The sequence below is a fragment of the Ochlerotatus camptorhynchus genome, unplaced genomic scaffold (assembly GCF_037179485.1).
Source record: "Ochlerotatus camptorhynchus isolate MF236.1 unplaced genomic scaffold, CSIRO-AGI_Acam_v1.1 ptg000070l, whole genome shotgun sequence".
NCBI classification, from domain to species: Eukaryota; Metazoa; Arthropoda; class Insecta; order Diptera; family Culicidae; genus Ochlerotatus; species Ochlerotatus camptorhynchus.
Genome location: NW_027040560.1, coordinates 6,841,786 through 6,864,174, shown reverse-complemented (window position 1 = coordinate 6,864,174; position 22,389 = coordinate 6,841,786). Strand labels below are relative to the sequence as shown.

Here is a 22,389-nt window from a genome sequence, read left to right as displayed (position 1 = left end):
CAGAACATGCAGGGGTGAGTGAAATAGCTTGGGACTGCTTGGGACCGTTGTTCTGGTACTGAGTGAGCCAAAAATAATAATGATTTTCTTCGGGACCCAGTGGTCTTAGAGTTACCTCTATGGTAAAACTTGTGGATTTCATATTTGAATCTCCCCTTATAACTGCTCTGTCCTGGCCAGTATTTATCATTAAAACTCATTAATGTAGTTTAATGGGATTTTTCAGATAATGCTTCTGATAATTCTTTCGAAATGACTGGAGCCAGTTTGCCTCACAGAAGTGTTTTTTTTTCCTTTGGTTTGTTTTTTTTTCCGTCGATCTTGTTTTCCGTGCTGAGCACCAATGCTACCGACGTGCCAGTGCCAGGAAGGCAGCTCCCACACCTGGACCCTACCTATCGACCCATCAACTCATGAACCGGGGACCAACGGCTTTACTTCCCATCCGAAGGAAGGCGTGATCAGAGATGTTATGCCTCAGAACATCTCGGCGGCGCCAACTGGGATTGAACCCAGGCCTGCTGGGGTGAGAGGTAATCACGCTTACCACTACACCACCGGCGCCGTTTCACAGAAGTGTTGAAATAGTCCTTTCCATACACGCGAGTATTTATGGGCCGAAAGTGAACAATAGCAAACGGAATTTTTGAATGAAATGAAAGTGAGGATATCAAAATTCGCACTTGAAAATGTGATAACCCTAGTGTGCGTGTTATAAACGTCAAAAAGGTCAACTGGACCGTATGAATAAAAGAGTTTACTTTACTTTCTCCCATAAGAAAAGCACCGAAGAGTTTGCTTTACTCTTTATTCATACGGTTCATCAATGTTGCCTCTCACAACCGTAGATTACTGTTATGGCTCCTGTCAAATTTTAATTATTGAATTAAAAAATCACTCGAAAAATCAGTTGATCACACTAGCGGACGATAACCGAAATGATTGAACTATTCTCCAAATGGTTTGGATGATACCCCGAACACGTCATTAAGCAAATTAACCATAGCATTTTTATTAAGGTATTTTGATTTTTATTTAGTTCTTTATTATTTTCCTCAGGTACCTCAGAATGTATATGGATTTCGATCGGTCAAAACGAGTTTTACAGTGGTTCACTAATAAGAAAAAAAAATATTATACCCGAACTACAATCCAAATGATTGAGCTATTCCACAAATTGTTTGGATGATACCCTGACCATGTCGTTAAGCAAAATAACCATGTACAAATATGATTAGGGTTTGTTAAGAATTTTACTCGGATTTTCACTAAAACAGTCTCCCACAATGCACCACACGGATAGAAATCTCCATATACTTTTTGGCAAATTTCTATTGCTGATTATTCATAAAATGTATAAGTCAACTAATAAGCAGACGCCTTGAATAAAGTTAATGAAGATCATGTGTCATGCAATGTATAAGCGGTCACATATACCTTTTATGCATTCTTATAGGATCTATTTGGTTTGTCTTATGGAATGTAAGGTCGATGTTTTGACAAAAATGTATAAGTGAAACCCATGGATAAAATAATTGATTTTCGTTTTGTGCATTATAGATTATCAATCTGGCAGCCACAGCCTGCTGGCAGCACTCCACGCGCCAGAGTCAACTTCAGGGCCCGTCACTTACGGAGCACACCGATGGCTGTCAGTTGAGCTGTCAAATCATGAAAATCCTACTACTCGGCACCGTGCGCATTTCACTCATGCTCCACCTTTAACATTTCGGCTCTCGGGCAACAAAACGTGGTTTTGGAACAACAAAATATTTATTTTGCAATATTGGCTAAAATTGGCCACCGTTCGGCGGTAAAGTACAGTCCGTTAGAATCGGCTTCGTTACGGGAATTCCGGTGTGCTAAAGTGTTGCGAATTCGATCACGTCCGGCCGCGCCAGGATCGATTCTAGTTTTTGCACCTCGTTTTCGATTCGACTCGTCTGTCCCGAAGAAGTGTATCGTGCAGTGTCTGGGCAGAGAGCAGAAGCACAGAGAACAGTCTTTTTCTTCTTACCTTCTCGCACTTTTTCCGACACTGCTCTGGCAGCCGCAGAAAACAAGAAAGGGAAGAAGAACAAGCCAACGGCAGCAGCAGCCAGCAAGAGTTCCCTTTGGAAGAGCCATCCACAAGGGGAAGAAAAATCGAAAGGCTCTTCCTGTTCGAAAGTGCGGTGCGGTGCTTTTTTTTTCGAATCGATGTGTGGTGATTAATTTGCTTGTTCTAATCGAAGGCATAGTCGAGTGAAGCGAAAATTCAAGGTTCTGAAAAGAATCAATCGAGAGAGTGAGTGTTTTGACCAATTTAAGCAAGAATTGTGGTCTCCTCTGATCCCTTGCAGTGTACGTTGTGTTTTGCCTCTCCGTGGAAGAAGGAAAACCAGGCAGCTTCTGGCCTATCGGGTAGCCAAAGTTATGTCATCGTGATTCTATTCATAGTGCGGTAGAAGGGTAAACTATAGTGTTTGTGCAAACAAGAGGTGCATTTCCTTCCAGTGCACAGTCCCAGACTGATATTACTCTCTTGTAAACATTGTGAAAACCGGCCAGTTCCACAACAAAGAGCAACGCAATGGCCAATTCCGGAACGGCAGTAAGGTGCCTCCTCCTCATCTGAGCAGTAAGCACGAGGAGTGAGCAAGATAGCGAGCCGTGCAGAACAGGCCAACATGGAGCGAAAAGATCGATAAAGTAGTCAACAACACCAGCGCGAGAGCACGCACGAGTCGTTCGTCCGACGTCGTCGCCGTCTGCATTACCGACACTCGATCTCTTTTCCTGCATCATCCAGCTTTGACAGTTGGTGTTTGTGAAAGAGAGAAAGGGAAGGAGCAAACGATTTTCTTTTTCTTTTCGGTTTTGTTTTCATTCCTCCGATCCGCAGAAGCTGCCAGGTGAGTGTTCCGCAAAATAAACAGTTATATGCTTCACCGACGGAGGGGTTGTGGGTGATTGATGAATGAAAGAGATTAGGCATAATTTTTTTTTTAAATTTGGAATTTAAATTATTAACGAATGTACATGTATATGCTATCCTTTCTTACCCAAAGCAAAATTAACATGTCGAGTACATTAAATTTTATTGTTAAATTGTTGTACCAGAGCAAAAATAAATTTAAATTTTTAATAATACAATGCTAAAACAATGAACATTAGTGTTCAAATTTGTTAAAAAAAATTAGTTTTTTTGCATTGTTAAGATGCCCCCTTTTCTACTGTAAATTTCTCAAATACTATGATTTTCATTGTTGTGAACCACAAATTTCGTTGTAATTTCATGGGAATCGACAAATGTGTCCAATTTTTGTACAGCAAATATCATGGTTACAATGACAATGTAAATCATTGTATTTTAGTTGGATTTTTTGACACGGGTAGTCATTTTAAGGAAAAACATTCCACTTTTATGGTTAAATTTTAGTTTGGAAATTAGATCAGATCTAAACCCTAGTTCGTAGAATGATCGAAACCAAGTTCAAAACAAAGAATTAATAAGTTTACCGGATTATAGTAGGGTAACCAGTTGATTTTTAGTGAAGTTCTGGAGTAAATAGTATGGAAAAGCGAGACAATGTAGATCTCGTAAACATTATTTCAGGCGAGATGAACACAGTCTGTCGTTCAAAATATTTGCGTTCAGTGGGGAGAGTTTGAAGGTGAACTCATGGAACTTTAGATTAATGAAACCTACAAGAATTTCAAATAGACGCCTGGATTTTAACTGAATGATAATTTGAGGTTTAGATCTTTTGTTTGTTGAATTTGCAATCTTGTCTCCAGGCTGTCGTATATCAACTTGTCAACAATATCTACATCCAATAACTCACTTATACTAAATTCTTATAGTAATGATGCAGCAAATGAGCAACTCAACCGTAAACTTATCGAAAAGAGCCCCAACGTTGGTCAGCTCTCTCAGTATTCAGTCATTCATTCCTCGTAGAAACTAAATAAATGAAGAGTCATCTTCTGAGATTATTTTCCAACTAATTCAATGTTATCGATTTCATTTGAAACCTGCAGTAAAGTCAAGTCATGATCAGTCTTGTAAGCGGTCACGGTAGTCGACACATTTTCTGTGATAATCGACTGCCTTTGCATACGACACTTGCAAACCAAAGTATCATAGTACAGTATCAAACAAAAATGTCATATGATAGGCTCTGTCATACGACACTGTCGCCGAAAACCGTCACGAATGTATGTATTTTAGTTTTTCTCATAAAAAAAGCTGCTGATGTTTTATTTGTGTGATCTCTGGAAATAGCAAGCAGTGATGTCCTAGTAATAAAATTTCTGATCATAAATGGTTTAATTTACACCAAATTGAGGAAATAGAACGAAATCACACATGTCATATGATAGTGATTTGATAATTTTCTTTTTGCTCGAATGTTATTCTACCGTTTGTGTTGGGTGAGAGATACGACGGTAGAGCATGAGAGTACGAATAAAAACAGACTGTCGCGCATGACAACGAAGCGAGTGTCGTAAAAAACGTCAACAGTTTCAACCCCTGGTCATGATTGCTTATTCCTTTTTTGTTTCTTTATTAAAGAGACTTTCAGTCTTTGGCCGGTTCGTCACTAAATGACTTATTCCTATCTCAACCATATTCTTTTGAAACATTTTCAAAAATTAAAGAATTTTACAATCCTTTAACATGAGCTCATGATTGTCATGAATTGAGAATGATATTTTTTTTCAAATCAATTTCGAAATGTTTCTATTTAACCTGCGCCTTATTATTCTTGAATTGATAATACACTAAACGTTTGCTAATTGAAAGACTTTTAACGACTTTGACTGAAAGTCTGTCCACAGAAACAAGATACAGTTAAATGACCTTTATCGGTCAAAATTACTTAATATTGAAATTTCAAGTAAAGCCAAATGCACACCGTTGCACTTTAAATGCATTTGACGCATGAAATGCATTTGCGAATGCCGTGAAGTAATCTTGTTTCAGCACCTACCGAACATTTAGTATAATCGTGAGTTTAAAATTAAAGCATCCTGAATAAAATTATTTAAGAAAAAAAGTTCTCTTCGATGGGGACAATGTATGTTGAGTGTTTCCATGCTTTGTAACAAACGGAACTTTTTATGAAATAAATATATATTGTGCAGCACCGATTAAAGAAATTGTTTTGGGTAAACATATTTTCAATCTTCAACTCATAAATACTTTAAAAATTCACGAATGAGCAACGGTAAAGAAAGGCAAATTTAACCTCCAAATTTTAATTCTAGTGCGACAATGGGATACGCTTATAGTAGTACTTGGGACCAATGTGCTAGTCAAGTAATGAGCCAATTTAAAATTGTTAGTATCAATACGTTGGTTATAATTCCAATGAAACACGAATGTAAACAATCTTTATTAGATTCATGGAGGCTCGAGCACTCCTGGCTCAGAGTTTTTGGCAGGATTCAACTGAACCAAAACCAAAAATTGCAACAGAATTCTGATAAATGTAGGGGCCTGTAGTGGATTATTACTAGTGGCTTGCAAAATGAGAGTTATCCCAGCTCCAAACTAGCTTGCAATCGACAACATGATTGAATTTGAGTGAATATTTTCCTATTTGAATCTACCGTAAAATTTCCAAAATTTGTTAGATAATTGTATAGGAAACAACCGCTTTGTTATTCATCATTTAACATGTTTATAACCCTTAACTCCAAAATGGTCCTCAGTCACAGCTGCTGGAGTGTTACTTTCACAGTCAGGCCTGATAAAACAGAATCAGGGTGGCGACTACCTGTTAAAACCTGGAAAATCAGGGAATTCCATTTTAGTCCTGAAATATCAGGGAATCTCAGAGAATTTCTTTAAACATCATGGAAATATTTATTAACCCTCTCTGAAAAGTATTACTGATCTCGCTTACATTTTAATTACTCAGTGTAGTTTGACGATGTTCGTAAACAAATCAAAACTACAATATAAGTGTGTGCTTGTGGGCGCTCAAATGAATTATTATAATTGCTTGAAGCGGTGAAAGTTGAACAGACAATTACTTAAACCAAGAGCATAGTCTTCTCCAGCTGTATTGTATAAAAAATGCAGATGTATTACTGTTAGAATGATCAAAATCTTATGAATTTACACGCTAGTGTTCGTCAGATTCTGCTTGGAGAACATACGTTTGGTGATTTTGGGCTTAGATGATCAATAAGTGGGATCCAGAGGATCGGTCAAAATCTATTTACATTTTTGAGTAGACCTATACAGTGTTAGTTGTGACAAAATGTATTCTCCAAGTGGATTAGCGTGTTTCTGGATGGCGTTGTATTTAGCTGGGGCCGACAAACCGACATGAAACTTAAACTTAACTTCTACTCGAAAATCTATAACGGCCATAAAAGAGCACATCAGCTATTGCGCACAAAACTTCCGGAACCCGTTTTCTCGTCACTTAAGGCACGCCTACGCAAACTAACAACATCTTTGGGTTGGAGGAAGTTTCCCCTGTCCGATGATGCTGGTAATTTTCGTTCGATTGGAGGAAAGAATAATCAACGTTTTGTTTAAAAAGTTAGTAGGCCTTTTCAATTGTTGGTCTACAATATTTTGAATTGGTTCCGCTTTTTGATAGGTCGAAATTCTATCCGCCAGACTATAAATATAGCCACTATAGTCCAGAATAGATCTGACATGAACCAACTCATTCATTTTGCACTCGTGTTCGTGGCTTAGATAAACGTTTTCCGCGATCACGGCAACAGATGTCAGTAGTGTGCTTTGATCAGAAATTTCATGATAATTTCTATGGTCGTTCATGTCGGTTATTAAACCTCTGAATGCAGCCCAGTGGCAGGCGCGTAGGCAACATGTTATACGGTGACAGCGGGCCCAGCACAGCAAAATGTCTGTCTGAATGGGTTGGAGAGTTAGGAGATGAAGGTTATATTTCTGAATACTTGTGACTGTTCAAATGTTGCAACCTGACTACGCTGTGCATGTCTACAGTGATTTACAGTCTAAAGTAAAATAAATTTTCTTGAACTGAGTGAAAAGTCATTACCAATGAGCATGCCAACCCTGCTTGTAGTTTTAGTTCCTCATTGTGTGTTTAAAAACCGGATTAGTTCAGACATTAAGCTGTCGAATAAAATCCTGCATGGATGGACGAATTTACAACTGCTTGAGGTAGCAGATTATGATTAAATATTGAACTCAGGGTCACATGGAACAAAATTTCTAATTTTCTGAAAGCACATTTCTGAAAATCAAATTTTAGTTTGATGGAAAAAATGGGGGACAATCCCAAGTATATATATTAGTCGTATGTAGCTTTATATACCCAAATTAGCGGCCTTATTGGTTACCTGGAATGTTCAATATGTGCTTGTCAACAATTTCCATTCTGCGATCTAGCGTTTGGTTAAACGTTTTATCCAGAAAAATCAACGGAGATGGGATGGGAATTAAAGTGTACACAGGGAATACATTTTATAACGGAATTAAAGACAAGTGTTTCATATGCGAAAAGTCCAGAAACAGTCAGAAAAACAACTAATAAGGGTGAGGAAATTGTCATGTCAAGGAGAAAAAAAGGAGTAAATTGTAGAAAGATGAACTTGTTGAAAACTTTTTGGCGATCATACTGTGATGAAAATGCGTGTTGTTGTGCTCGTTTTATCATAACTTAAAATTAAAATTAAAAGATAGATTGATATAAAAATGTTTGCGGGTTCATTCACATATCGTTATCAATCAATGTAACACCTCGGTTACTGCTTTAACTGATTACCCAGATAATGGACATGTGTTAAACTTGTGAATTAAGAAAATTGTGAATGGTTTTCTATACTCGCATTTTTGACATCTTATCCTTTTAGAATAAATCTCATCCTTTTAGAATTGCGACCGTCACGAAAAGGTGTAAGGTTTTGAACGCTTACAGCTTTATCAGTTATAGATGAAATTGAAATCCAAATACATCAATCGATAGGACATAACTCTCAAAATCTACTACAATAAATACCTTTCCAATTTTTCATAAAAACTGTTGTAAAATGTACAACAAAAAAGTGATAATTTTGTCACTGTTTTTATGAAATAAACGTGTTCCCTAACCCAGACGTCATAATCCAGTACCACTTGTTTCACATCGTTCTGCTTGAACCTGTAATGTTGTAGCTAACAGTAAAGTGATAAAGAGCACTGCTGTCGTGCCTCCGCTCATTTTCGTATCGGAACTACTATGAAACTATGAAAACTATCAAAACATTTAACAGGTAGGGAACCTGTATACGGACTTTTGCTCTGATGTTGAAAATGAATAACTGAATCCCTTAATTTTAATAAATGTTGTACTAAGCACCTACTTATTTGGAAACCAAACGTTTGATTTGAGAAAAGTTACTTCTACTTCTACTGTATTTTAAATCAATATCAATAAAAATGCACGAGAAGTTCACTTAACAGCTTAACGTTCTCTATGTCAACCATGCGGTCGTGTCTTGTACACAACCCCATCAATTTTTTTTTCTTTCTGAAAAACGACTGGAAAATCAGGGAATTTAGTTTTCTTCATTGAGTCGAAACCCTTATAAATGTAATGAATCTTCATTTTCAATCATACATAATATCAGATTCCCAGATATCAAACTAAATTTAGGGGTTTTAAATGATAGTGAGATGAACTTCTAAAGTTTGAAGTTTTTCATAGGAACACCATTTATAGTTTCAAGGATGAGGTAGCACCAAGGGGTAAGTCACTCAGCACAGTGTGTAGAAAGTAGACTCGGCATAGCTTAGGCATATCCATCGGCACAATGTCGTAGGTATTGGATTGTTTAAAGTAAAATAAAAGCACTGCTGGACAGCTGTCATTGAAGTTGTTAACAACATAATCATGTGCTGTTTGACTGTGTATTTCAGATACATACTCTAATTGAATATACTAGAGGACCTCACACCAGCAGTTCACTTCTCGGTTCATATTTAAAGTCGAAATGTAGGCTTCCGTGGGCTATCGATTGCTATCGATGCCGGTCACAAGTCTTTCAGCTACTACGCAAATTGAGTGTACTACGAACCGGAATGCAAGAGCAATTTGGATGGATTGGATCATGCAGTGGTGGCGGTTGGATACGGAAAACTCGAAGGAGAAGATTACTGGCTAATCAAGAACTCCTGGTCCAACTATTGGGGCAACGATGGATATGCTTTGATGGCGGTGAAGGGTAACAACTGTGGCCATACCACCGATGCGACGTATGTAAATTTGAAGTGAGATTTCGGTTTAGAGTAGAAGAGTAGTGTTATCTTATACGAGATGAAACAAATGGTTGTCGATTTTTGTAACAAAATAAAAGTTAATTAGGTTGAGTGGAAACAATATAAATTCCGTGTGATTGTGCCGTATTGGTCGTCTACCAAACCAAACTCATTTGAACAATACCGAACTAATAATCACGGCACAATCACACGGAATTTTGATTGCTTCAACTCAACCTAATTAACTTACAATTTTTAAACTGAATTTCACTTTTTGAAGTACTACGATCGAATTCTCCCGGAACTCCAACCCGATGGTAAAACCGAACGTCTTAGTTTGAGATCTTTCTTCTTGGCATAAACCATTCCGACGTTGAAAACCGCCGAGAGCTTCTTGCCCGGAATCATCACCTTCAGCAGTTCCTCTTCCAGATTGAGCAGAAAGGTGTAGTGCTTCTGAATCGTTTCCGTCGGATTGACCAGCAACGTTCGGACGACATTGGAGTAGTAGGACTTGTAACGCGTACCCAGATCACAGATGATAGATCCAAAGTGCAGATAGTTCTTGTCGCTGAATGCACTGAACTTCAAGCTGTAATTGCCACCCGACTGGATAATCGCCGGGTGGTAGCACATGTCCAACTAGTTGGTATCCACACCGGAGACGTACCTTTCTTATCAGCATCCATAAAATCCATGATGTGATCCTTGATGTACTTGTTGAATACGTCTACCGTCTGATGGTGATAAACTCGGAGTTCTCCTTGGAGGGCACGATGTACGCGATTGGGACGCTCTTGGATCCCATTTGCCATCTTTGGATCCCTTTATCGCCTCCAGCAGCTTTTCAAAAGGAATGCCCTCCTCACCGTCCTTCTCGATCTGCTTCAGGAAATCAACCTTCATTTTGCTGGTCAGGAAAAAGATTGACTATTCGCACAGCACCGTAATCGTATCGATCAGCTCGTATCCCAACAGCCAGGTTGATTTGCCGTAGATGGTTTCCTCGTCTACGCCGACCGCCGTCAGAATGCAATCCACCTTCTGCAGCGAATCATCATGGGAAAACTCTGGATCCTCCCTGCTGGCGTAGGGGAGTTTTATTCGTCGGTAGAAGAAATCCTTATCGAGCACTACATTCGACATTTTCGGGGCCTTTGCTATTGCAAACCTAAACATTCAAGCTGTCAGAAATACTAGGTTGCCAAATATACCATAGTATTCGTATTTTTTTAAAAGTCGCGGCTTGCTCTAAGCCTGGCACTGCCGGAACAATCGGCACACCAGCGGTACACTTGCGGCACCCTGAGAAAATGTTGTGCTTAGTGACCTACCCCTTGGGTAGCACTGAAATGTTATTTCTGGTCTAAATTATTGGGGGTAACATTCTTGCCCCATTATCTTCTCGATAAAAAAAAATCAAAAATTCTAGCTAAACCTTTCTAATAAAATATTGGATTGTTCTGGACACAAACGAAAAAAATTATTGTTTTTAAAAAAACAATTAGAGCTATGTCCCATGTATGGTAGACGTTTTCCAAAGGCCGGGGGATAAGCTGAGAAATTCTAAGAACTCCTTAGAAGAATTTCAAGAGCAATCCGATGGGAATTCCAACGAAATTCTGAGGAAATTCGAAATATGATTCCTAAACAGAGTTCCAAGCGAAATTCTTCATGAATACCAAAAGAACCGAATTTTTAGGGCACAATTCCAAAGAAATTCTGCGAAGAGTTTTAATGGTATTCCGAGGTTAATTTCAAGAACATCTAGCTAGGAATTTCTAGTGAATTCGAGTGAATTTTCAAGTGGCGTCGCGTAACCTCACTTTTTACCTGTGCACTAACTTTCAATAGCAGATTTAATGCCATATTCATGCTCGAATCGGTTGAAAAATACATTTAATCTTCTAGTTTACTCAATATCTATACATTGAAGGCAATATTTTGATAATTGTTTATGTTTTGTGAGTTGGTGCACAGGTAGATTGAGGTTAAGGAAACGCCGCTGGAATTTTCACAAGAAGTTAGAGGAGACCTTCAGATGGTTAGAGGAGATGATTGTGAGGTTCAAAATCGCATGAGAATTCTAGGAAGAATTCATGTTCATTTGTAATAGAATTATGTAGTTCGTGAATACTTGAAAGAGTTATAGAAAATCGAAGAGAATCTTAGAATGAATTCCATTAATTTGCAGAGAATTCTAGAACTCTGGAATTTCTGTACTGCTATAAAGACATTTTCTAAGGACTTCCAGTGAGAATCTTAAATTTATTTTAGAAGAATTCTGAAAAGAACTTGTTGATGGGAAAAGATTCTGAAGCAAATTATTGAGGACATTCCAATGAAATCCTGTGAAGACTTCTGAGCAAATTTTCAAGGTTCATAGACAAATTTTGAAGGTTTTGAACTCAGACACGAAAATTCACGATCCACGATTCTGCTGTCTTAGCAATGGCCCATTTATACTTCAATAGACCAACTTACTGGTGGCAGGGGATTTACATATGTTCCGAACAAAGAAAACAAAATGACCCATTGAACCAACCCAAGTAACAATTTTGGTTTTATGAGGGTTCTGTAGATCATGATTTAGACTAATAGAAAGCTATAAAACCTCGATAAAACCTGCAATGTTACTTGGGAAGTGAATGTAATGATTAATTCAGTGCTAACATTTGAAAACGGCGCAAAAGCCATTTGTAAACAAATGGTTTGTGGGCCCTTTACTCGCTACCCGAAGAACGCCCACGCAAACCAACAGCATCGTCAGGAAGGGGAAAATTTCCCCTACCCGATGTTGCTGTTGTGTCGCGTGGGTGTACTTCAAGTAGTGAGTAAAGGGCCCACAAACCATTTGTTTACAAATGGCTTTTGTGCCGTTTTCAAATGTTAGCACTGAATTTAAACTTATATCACACCACCGGAAACATTTCGAATATTCCGGGAAATTGATAATCGGGATTTACTAGTCACCAATATTGCTTCAATGATTAAATTGTACTATTAGACTTTTATAAATTCAAGACCAACAATTGAAAAGGCCTCAACTCCATTTTGTAAACAAACCTTGTAAGGCCATTTTCTCGCGAACCGAAGTCCGCCAAAGGAAACCAACCTAATGAACAGGTAGGGGAATTTCGCCTCTTCCCGATTGTGGTTTAGGTTTGCGAATGTAGGTTTCGGTTTGTTTAAAAAATGGAGTTGAGGCCATTTCAATTGTTGGTCTTGAATTATCCTTAACTTTGAGTCTGAATTGCTAGTAGGTTTCCGGGATCAACGTAACAGTAATGTGTCTTGTAAACCTTGTAACCGGAACGATTATTTACCCGATTTTTTGCGAACACTGACGTTTGAAAGGCAACAAGCAAACCCAATCTTGATACCCGAACCAGGTTGGAACTGAATCAAAAACAAATTCGCCATTAGTTGCCAGCTAAATTAATCCATATTACTGCGAAAAACTTCTATGATTCAAGGCCCATGCGCAATTGATCCGGTTTGGCTCCGACAACTGACAGTGTTAATCCATAGGCCATTCTTTTCGTTTATAATGTTTGCGATAAATTATTTACTGAACCATTTCTCTTTAATCGTCTCTTCCCAGATTTTCATCTGCTGCTGCAACTGCACAAGTGAAATCCCCAATAAGTGCGAAGGGACAGCAAACGGAATAGCCTCCGCGTGTGAGACTGCCCCTCCCTCTTCATCGCCCAAGCAAACACCACCCCCCTTCGCTTCCCAGGAGCTAGACCTCGCCGTCTAATCTGGGCTAGCATTAGAAGTGCGGCGCTTAGTGTGGATCTCGGTTCGGATAAGTGGGAAGGAGAAGAGAAGCAAAAGCAATAAACACGAACGAAGAAATACACAACAAACTATAACAATGGCTACACACGTTTCAACAGAAACTGGCGCTAGCAACACCAACAACAATAACAACAACAACAACAACAGTTCAAGTTCATCCTACGCGAATGTCCTGCTGAACATCAAGGATCAAAATCAGAAACAGCAACAACAACAGAAGCAGCAGAATGACAACAACAAGGAAAACATTCGCAGCGAAAAGCCTGCGGCGGGGCCAGCTCCTAGCAGCGGTGGTGCGAAAATACCCGATGTTCCTGCCGGTAAGGACAGCTCAGGAGCTTCGGGACCCACTGCTGCGGCTGCCGCTCCTGCCGGTGGTGAAGATGCTGAGGATGATTCCAGCTTTGTCCCGGTAGTTTCGCATAACAAACGGGATCGTCGTTCCAGGCAGAAGGCTGCTGCAGCAGCTGCTGCCAAAGGCGAAGAGCATCATGGAGGTGGTAAACCTCCTTCAAAATCGTCCCGCCGTTCCGGAAGAGGCGGTGGTGGCGCCGCCGGTGGTGGCGGAAGTGTTGCTGCTGGAGCTGGAGCAGTAGTAGCAGCTGGTCCAAAAGAGGCTGCTGAAGGTACCAGTGGTGGACCTCCGAAAAAAGATGGCAAAAAGAGAGCGGGAGAAAGGCGACGTGGTGGTCGCGGAGGACGCGGCGCAGAAGCCGAGAAGGAGGACAAAAATCCCGAAAAGGAATCCCTAGGTGAAACCAGCAACTCCAACAAGGTTAGCAGTGAGGAAGGATCTGACAAGGAAGTACCGAAAAAGTTTGTGGAAGCGCCTCTGCCGAAAGTGAACGCCTGGAAGGTAAGCTGATCGTTGTGGTGTTTTTATGTCTGCTTCATATTCTACTTCGGGGAGGTGAGCATGTGTTGAGCGGGTCAATTTTTTTTTTTCTTCGTTCCGCCTTTTGCGTTTTTGGACGTGTAAATAACACACATCTGTCTGGTAATAGTAAGCGATGAGCGGGATGCATGTGGGGGACAGTGACGAAAAGAGCGAGGAATACAAGCAAGAGGAAAAAGAACGGAGCTGACTGGTGATACGAAAGCACCGAATGGAACGAAAAACTGGCTCGAATGGAAACCACGTGGTTTCCAAATTTTTCAAATGATTACATTTACATACCTAGCCGTTTGAAGGTAATGCACGTTTGGTATCGAATCTCTAGTAGTGAGGTGGTTTAGTTCTGTTTCGATTTTACGGTCTAATCAGCCGATGTTTAGGCGATCGATGTGGCAGCTTGCAGTTGTGTTGTTTTCGAAATGGTTAATAGCTGTGACGTCTTACAGTTGTACCGACAACGATAACGACACTTTGTGCGTCGGGGTCGAGTGTGGTATAGCGTACACATTGTGAAGTTGTCTGGGTTCTTTTTGAATTTTGCGCGATAAGATGATTGTTTCGGTTAATTTTTATCTCTCCAACAGGAACTAAATCCATTGCTTTGTATTCGTTGCTAACCGGTGAGAATTTTCGTAGGGTCAGGTGGGGCAAAGCATGTCACGTATCACGGTTCTGTTCGTTACAGTCAGGTTTGCCTCTGGAAACTTTTCGTTACAGATCTAAAGGGTTAAATTGCGTTTTTTTTATTTCGAAAAATGGTTTGGATGTCACAACAGTGAATATTTCTAAATCATTTTTCGAACGTTGTATTTTAGGTGAAAGGTACGTACCGTGCCGATTCAAATTTCGGACACTTAAACTCGAATTTCGGACACTTTTAAAAGTTGATTATCTCGGTCGAATATGATCCACATGTCTTGTAAATTTTAAATTTTTTTGACTAGTGCCCTCCACGATCATCTAACATTATTACTTTGTTTCTAACTGGATGTAATATTTAATTAAAAATGAAAGTGCCCGAAATTTGAATCGTCCGAAATTTGAATCGTCCGAAATTTGAATCGTCCGAAATTTGAATCGTCCGAAATTTGAATCGGAACGGTATGTGCAGTTTTCAAAAATATTAGATTTTTGCCCCGGGTGGCGATCTTGCCCCGTCTACCTCTTCCTACCTACTTTTCCTTTTCATACATTATGTTAGTGCTTGGGCTGAAATCTCGCGTAACATTTGAAAAGGGCCTATGATCAAAATGTAAACAAACCGATTTTTGATACCATTCTGTAGCACTGGTAATTAGCTACCAGTCGTATAGGAATGTTCCGCATTATCGTTAAAAATCATTAAAAATAACTTGATTTTAAAAACGGCCGATCCACGAAATTTTTCCAATCATTCATGCTAAAACGGCCTAACCTCGGGCCTAACATATATTTTTTTTCGTTCGATGAGGTTCCATTCATAAGCCTAGCGACGTAGAAGGGCCGATGATTGAAAAATTTCAAATCAAAGCTAGGCCCTACTGCTTGAGGCAGGGCCGATGATTTATTTGACGTTAAGAAAAGGCTTAGCAAAGGGCCTACAATTTATGATGACAAGCACAACGGCTTAACAAAAAGGGCCTAACCATTTAAAGATTCACAAAAAGGCTTATTACTGTGATATTAAATTTTTATCGATTTTCATGTATTTTTGAAAACGTTTCGCAAGTTTTGGATGTTGTGTACTGAGATATAGTTACTATTGTTATTGTGAACAATATAAATGCCTAAAATACTTCAATTTATTTATATAGGAATTAAATACTGGCGGAAAAATTTACAATTCATTTTCTGGATTGTTTACATTTTGGACATAGGCCCTTTTCAAATGTTACGCGAGAAATGTTAATGAAAGGCAGCCCATAATTTGCACCAATAAAAACATTAAAATGCAGTTTAAAAAAATCAATAATTGACCCATAAAAAACTGGTGGGTCAACTTAACAATCCCCGTTGCTCATACGATTTCCCATATAAAATTTAAAATTCTCCCGCAAATCCCGATCATAACCAAATTCGTTCAAATTTGGCAATTGTTGGGGACCTCAATACACATCACAGAGCAGCGGGAAGCAGGGGACTGTGATCTGCCATACAGTGTTCTTGGTTCCACTCAAAATTGAGGATGGCTTCCATAGGCGTGTGCAGCCCTCTTCACGAGGGAGGGCAAGCCAACCAATTGGGGCGTCGCATATTCTAGACGGTATCGCTGAGTGCAGTGATGGGCGTCGTACATGTCGAGCAATATAGTGTTTATCAAAAGTGGCTGCTAAACTTGTTGATATCAAGGAAGAAATATCTGACCCCATGGAACTGCTAATCGTTTTTTTTATCCATTAATTTATTTTTAAGGCTCAAACGCGTTAGCTTTACGGAGCCGATTCTTACAGTTTTTCATAAATTTGAAATAAAAGTGTTTATAAAATTAGTTAATTTTTTCCTAGAAGCCGGTTGTTTGGTGTTCACTTTCTCACGCTTTCTTCCGTTTTCTGTGTTTCAATAGCAGTTTTCAATTTCTTCGCGATCAAGAACAATGGATGGCTTTCGGTCTCGAGCTGACTTCCTCTTGCTGCTTTTTGTTCTTCCATGTCCGGGGTCGTCTCATCGATTGCCATAACTTCTTCATCGAACACCTCAATAGCATCCGCTGAAGCATCGCCGGCTAAAACACCCGCATATGATGTACAGGTATCCACGCTGCTAACACTTTGGGCTTCATCCGGGTCACGTTTTTCCGTATCCGTCGTTTGTTGTTTTTCGAGCTTCCTGCGAGGTTTCCGCTTTGGGCAAGAATTCATCTAATGTTCCTCAATCTTGCAAACAAAGCACACATTCTTGTTCCCGGGATAGAACACGTTTCCTTTACGGTTGAGGAAATGCAGTGATGTAGGAATTTCCTTCTTAACATCCATATATACACCGCGGATGCCAGTGTATATATCAAAACCTAACTCGGGAGGAAATTTCTCCCTAACCACACGTTTTACATTGCCGTATTTCCCCAGCACCAATGCTAGGTTTTTGTCAGGCACTTCAGGAGGCAGATCGTACACTCTGACATACTGAATGTATTCATCCGCATTCAACATGTGTACCTCTACTGCCTTTCCATCGTCATAACGGGAAGTTAATTGTTCACTGTTATTCATCAATGTGTGACACATTGCCTCTTCGACCTTGAATTTAATAAACAAGGATTTCTCCTCTGCTACCCTGTATATAGATTCTATCTGCATAGGATCCGCATCCAGAGTCTTCGCGAAATTTATAATTTCGCCCATCGACGGTTTTCTAGCTCCATCGCCAAAGCTAAATTTGACGGTGTTTTTAACTTCAACTCCATTCATTCTTGATTCTATCCACAGGATTCCACACACGGCTAGCTAACTGCGGATAAACAATGTGCGCAACACACAATAGCTTGGTCGAAAAACAGACTGCCGATAGCACTATCGACACCGAGAACAAATGCTGCTGTGTCCGTCCACAGCTGAAAGCGAACTGTCTGCTAATCGTTAAATGCAGATGATCCTGAAAGCTTTAAAAAAACATCCAGAGGATTTTGCAGAGATGGTGAAGCACTTAGAGGATTTCACGGAGTTCTTTGATCACCCGAAGATCTTTAAAAATTACATGTAAGAAAGTTTGAACATACTGAGAGGTAAGCACAGATCATCGGTAAGAGACGTGTGTGTGTGAGAAAATTTGTTAAAAAATCTAAGGGCACCAGTGGGATTCGAACCCACAATACCCATTCAGTACACGGGTTGACTGCAAGTCGCTAAACCGTAAATCAAAAAGTAATTTATGATACTCACCACTACGGCCCGGCGGTCGGAGGTGAGGCCGGCAACTCAACTGTTGCATTTCATACTGACCTGGAAATACTTCAGCATGTAAGGATGCACAACTAAAGAAACTCAAATGTCATTAGCCAAATACATCCCTAGACCATATAGGTCCACCGTTGTATAATTGGCAATGCACCCGTGTACTACACGGGAATTGTGGGTTCGAATTCCACCGGTGCCCTTAGATTTTTTCGCAAATTTTCTCACACACACGTCTCTTACCGATGATCTGTGCTTACCTCTCAGTATGTTCAAACTTTCTTACAAACAATTAAATTTACTTACTTACTTTACCAATCAGGCTAAGGCCTTGTTGTCCTTTGCTGTCCGATGAAGTCGTCTCCACTCTACTCGATCCATGGCCACACTTCGCCAGCCTCGTAGTCTGCGAAGGGTCCGCAGGTCGCCTTCTACTTGGTCGATCCGCCTTGCCCGCTGCGCGCCTCTTCTTCGTGTTCCTGTTGGGTCGCTGTCTAGAACCATTTTCTTTGGGTCGTCGTGCGGCATTCTTACGACGTGCCCAGCCTACGGTGCAATGTGGACGATCGATGGTTCTCCCAGCAGCTGGTGCAATTCGTGGTTCATTCGCCTCCTCCACGTTCCGTCATCCATCTGCACTCCACCTTAGATGGTACGCAACACCTTCCGTCAACGGCGCCGGTGGTGTAGTGGTAAGCGTGATTACCTCTCACCCCAGAAGGCCTGCGTTCAATCCCAGTCGGCGCCGCTGGGATGTTCTGAGGCAGAACATCTCTGATCACGCCTGCCTTCGGATGGGAAGTAAAGCCGTTGGTCCCCGGTTCATGAGTTGATGGGTCGATAGGTAGGGTCCAGGTGTGGGAGCTGCCTTCCTGGCACGTCGGTAGCGCATTGGTGCTCAGCACGGAAAATAAGATCGACGGAAAAACAAACCAAAGGAAAAAAAAACACCTTCCGTTCGAAAACACCAAGGGCGCGTTGGTCATCCACGAGCATAGTCCAGGTCTCGTGGCCGTAGAGGACCACCGGTCCGAGACGGCTAATACATAGGTGCCACAGTCGGAAGAAGTGTTAGTTTGTTTACTTAAATGAACCATGCCCATTTTGTTATGGCATGTTTGCTATAAGAAATGCGCCTCGTGTTTATTAGCGAATTTCACATCAAAGATTGATTAATTGAGTAGGAAATCAGTTTGGCACGGCATTTGTGACCAGCATACACCTTCCGGTAGTATAAAACAGGTCAAAAACTGTTCAAATCCGCAGATAAAAATTTTTGTTTTGAATTTCTGTATAGCAAAATAGTGAACTTTTCGTGAACATTAACGGCAAAGAACTCACCAACACTGGGAGACTGTGAGTTTCTGCCCACCTGTCATAAAACCGTCTTGCCACCGGTCTAATTAGCGTCTTGTAGACAGTCAACTTCGTGCGGTGGTTATTCGACCGGAGCTTCCTCCGGAGTCTAAAGTAGGCACGATTCCCTGCCATAATGCGTCTTTGAATTTCTCTGCTGGTATCATTTTCGGCAGACACCAGTGAGCCCAAATACACGAACTCATAGAACCTCGATTTCGTCACCGTCCATCTGAACTCTTGGTGGGAGGCTAACATTGTCTTCCCTAGAACCTCTTCCTTTCATGTATTTTGTCTTTGATGCGTTGATGGCAAGTCCAATCCGCCTAGCTTCAGCCTTCAGTCTGATGTACGTTTCCTCCATCGTCTCAAAGTTCCGTGCCATGATGTCAATGTCATCGGCAAAGCCAAGAAGCTGGATGGACTTCCTGAACATCGTGCCACTCGTGTCTATCCCAGCTCTTCTGATCACACCTTCTAACGCGATGTTGAATAGCAGACACGAAAGTCCATCACCTTGCCGTAACCCCCTTCGAGATTCAAAGGGACTTGAGAGTGTCCCCGATACTCGAACAACGCACATCACTCGATCCATCGTCGCCTTGACCAAACGCGTCAGTTTATCCGGAAATCCGTACTCGTGCATAATCTGCCATAGCTGATCTCGATTGATTGTGTCGTATGCGGATTTGAAATCGATGAACAAATGATGTGCAGATTTCTGCAGAACTTGCCGAATCGTGAAAATTTGGTCCGTGCTAGCGCGGGCATCCATGAATCCCGCCTCGTATTGCCCCACGAACTCTCTTGCAAATGGTGAAAGGCGGCGGCATAAAATTTGGGGGAGTACCTTGTAGGCGGCGCTCAGTAGTGTGATCGCGCGGTAGTTGCAGCAATCCAACTTGTCGCCCTTTTTGTAGATTGGGCATACGACACCTTCCATCCACTCCTCCGGTAATATTTCCTCCTCCCAAATCTTGGCAATTACCCAGTGCAGCGCTCTAGTCAGTGCTTCACCACCGTATTTTAATAGCTCACTTGGTAGTTGATCTACACCAGTTGCTTTGTTGTTCTTCAGTCGACCGATCTCCCCCTCAACTTCTTGAAGATCTCGGGCCGGTAGCCTGTCGTCTTCTGCGCGTCCTCCAAGGTATGTTGCCGTGCCATCTTCGTTAAATTGACTGCAAGTCGCTAAACCGTAAATGAAAAATTACTCCCAGATATTCTCTCAAATGCCAAGTTGCTCAGAGATTATTCAAAAGTCATCCAGGTAATCATATATCTCCAAAAAATCCTAAAGATATTTGTTTTAGACTTCAGTTTGATCAGATATCATTCTGGAGATCTTCAACTGCCCATCAATTCAAATCACATCTCCCAGATATTCTCTCAAACAGCAGGTTGCTCAGAAATTATTTCAAATACCTCCAGGTGATCATAGATCTCCAAAAAATAATCAAAATATTTTTTCGAGACTTCAGTTTTGTCAGGTAGCATTCAGAAGTTCTTCAACTGCACAACAATTCAACCCAGATATCCTCTCTAGATACTAGGGTGCTCATAAATTATTCCAATCATATAATAGATCAGGATATTTGTTTTAGACTTCAGCTTGATCAGGTATCATACTGAAGATCTTGAACTGCCCAACAATTCAACTTACATCACCTAGGTATTTTGAAGGTACCATGTAGCTCAGAAATTATTCGACAAACCTCCAGGTGATTATAGATCTCAAAAAAAAAAAATCAGAACTCTTTCACGTAAGTTTTCATATCCCTTCTTAAGCATGCCTAAAAACTGCAGTGTCGTCCGCTGAACTTCTCTGCAGTTCATCAAACGTTCCAAAAGCTCTCCGAGCCCATCAGCTTATTCTTTTCAACGGTTCCCTGCGCTCCCTTGCCAGTGGTGGCGGAGGGGACACCCCTCACCATCCCTCTCCAAAAGGGGGAGTTTGGTAAAGAGAGATGAAAAAACCGATTGGTACCTTCCTTAAAAGTTGTCCTAGCTCGCTTCTCTAATATCTATATACAATCTTCACACTGCCGTACTCTAACGGAACTATCAACTCTATGCTTACATCTACTCCATCTATCGTATAAAAATTACCACTACAGTCTGTTATTTGAAATTAGCATCTAAACATATAGTCAAAGTTATTAATCTAGAAAATTTGAATGGGTTTCTATAGCGTAGTAGGGAAGGCGTTCTTTTGCTCGCAAAATGGTGGATTTTCATATGTATTCAATGGATAAAAGGTATGTTTCATTAATACAACAGATGTCGCTAGTGCAAAAAAATTACGGCGATTTATTTCATATGCCGAATACCGGAAAACGTTGATTTTAACGAAATATCGACTTTCTCTGAAAAAAAAAACATTTGGTATAGGTGCTGGGTAAATGTTCAAATCTCTATCACATTGGATCTATCTATTCCTTTCCTCTCGAAATATAGTTGACTTCTTCCGTTTCTGTTATTTCACGTCATTCTTATTCAAAAACAATAATTGGTCATAGTGTTTTTTCTCTGATGTAAGGGGCTTGGTTGTCTAGTCTAACCATTTTTGCTTATTGAGCAGAAAATCATGGATTCAGTCCCAGGCTTCTTTACAGTAAAGAGTCGATAGGATCGGTTCATTTTCTCATCCCAAGTAACATTGCAAGTTTTATCAAAGTTTTAGGCGTTCTACAAGTCCAATTCATGGTCTACAGAACCCTCATGAAACCAAAATTGTTACTTGGGATAGCTCCGGATTCGTGTACTTATCAAACTGCCATTATATCAAAACAATGATCACATCACTTATCAAGGTGAATCCTGATCGAACGAACCCCATCCTACTAACAAAACCTCCCTCCTGGGACCTTTGTGGAGACGCAGAGGTAAACACGGCCCCCCTAACAACAGAGGTCACTCTAACTTTCCTTTCCATCTCCCACCTGATTGGAAGGACTTGTAAACTTGTGGGATTTTTAGATAAGCTAAGCGGAACATCAGAGCTGACCAGGGTTCTCTCAAGGTGGTATTCGACATCAATTAACTTATGAAAATTTCCTGATTTTCAAAGGAGATCAGGGAACCTAAGAGAAAGGTAATCTTAAAACAAAGAAACAGAAATCGTCAAAGAAATTTCCTTTCACTTTGTTCAGAGAACTTCAGAACAGAGCTTCAAAGAGCAATTTTTGAAGCATAGGATACATTTAGTGAACCTCAGACCACATTAAGGAACC

At 40.4% G+C, this 22,389-nt stretch overlaps 1 protein-coding gene across 1 annotated transcript in view; it reads left to right on the top strand.

Moving 5' to 3' along the window:
• Window positions 1-1,741: 1,741 nt before the first annotated feature.
• The window catches only part of larp (La related protein), a 41,641-nt gene continuing 20,993 nt past the window's right edge, over window positions 1,742-22,389 (top strand). Inside the window, exons 1-2 of the mRNA XM_065217066.1 lie at window positions 1,742-2,894; window positions 12,837-13,892. Of these exons, the coding sequence (XP_065073138.1) occupies window positions 13,113-13,892 (780 nt within the window). The 5' untranslated portion in view covers window positions 1,742-2,894; window positions 12,837-13,112. The remainder of the gene's footprint in view (window positions 2,895-12,836; window positions 13,893-22,389) is intronic.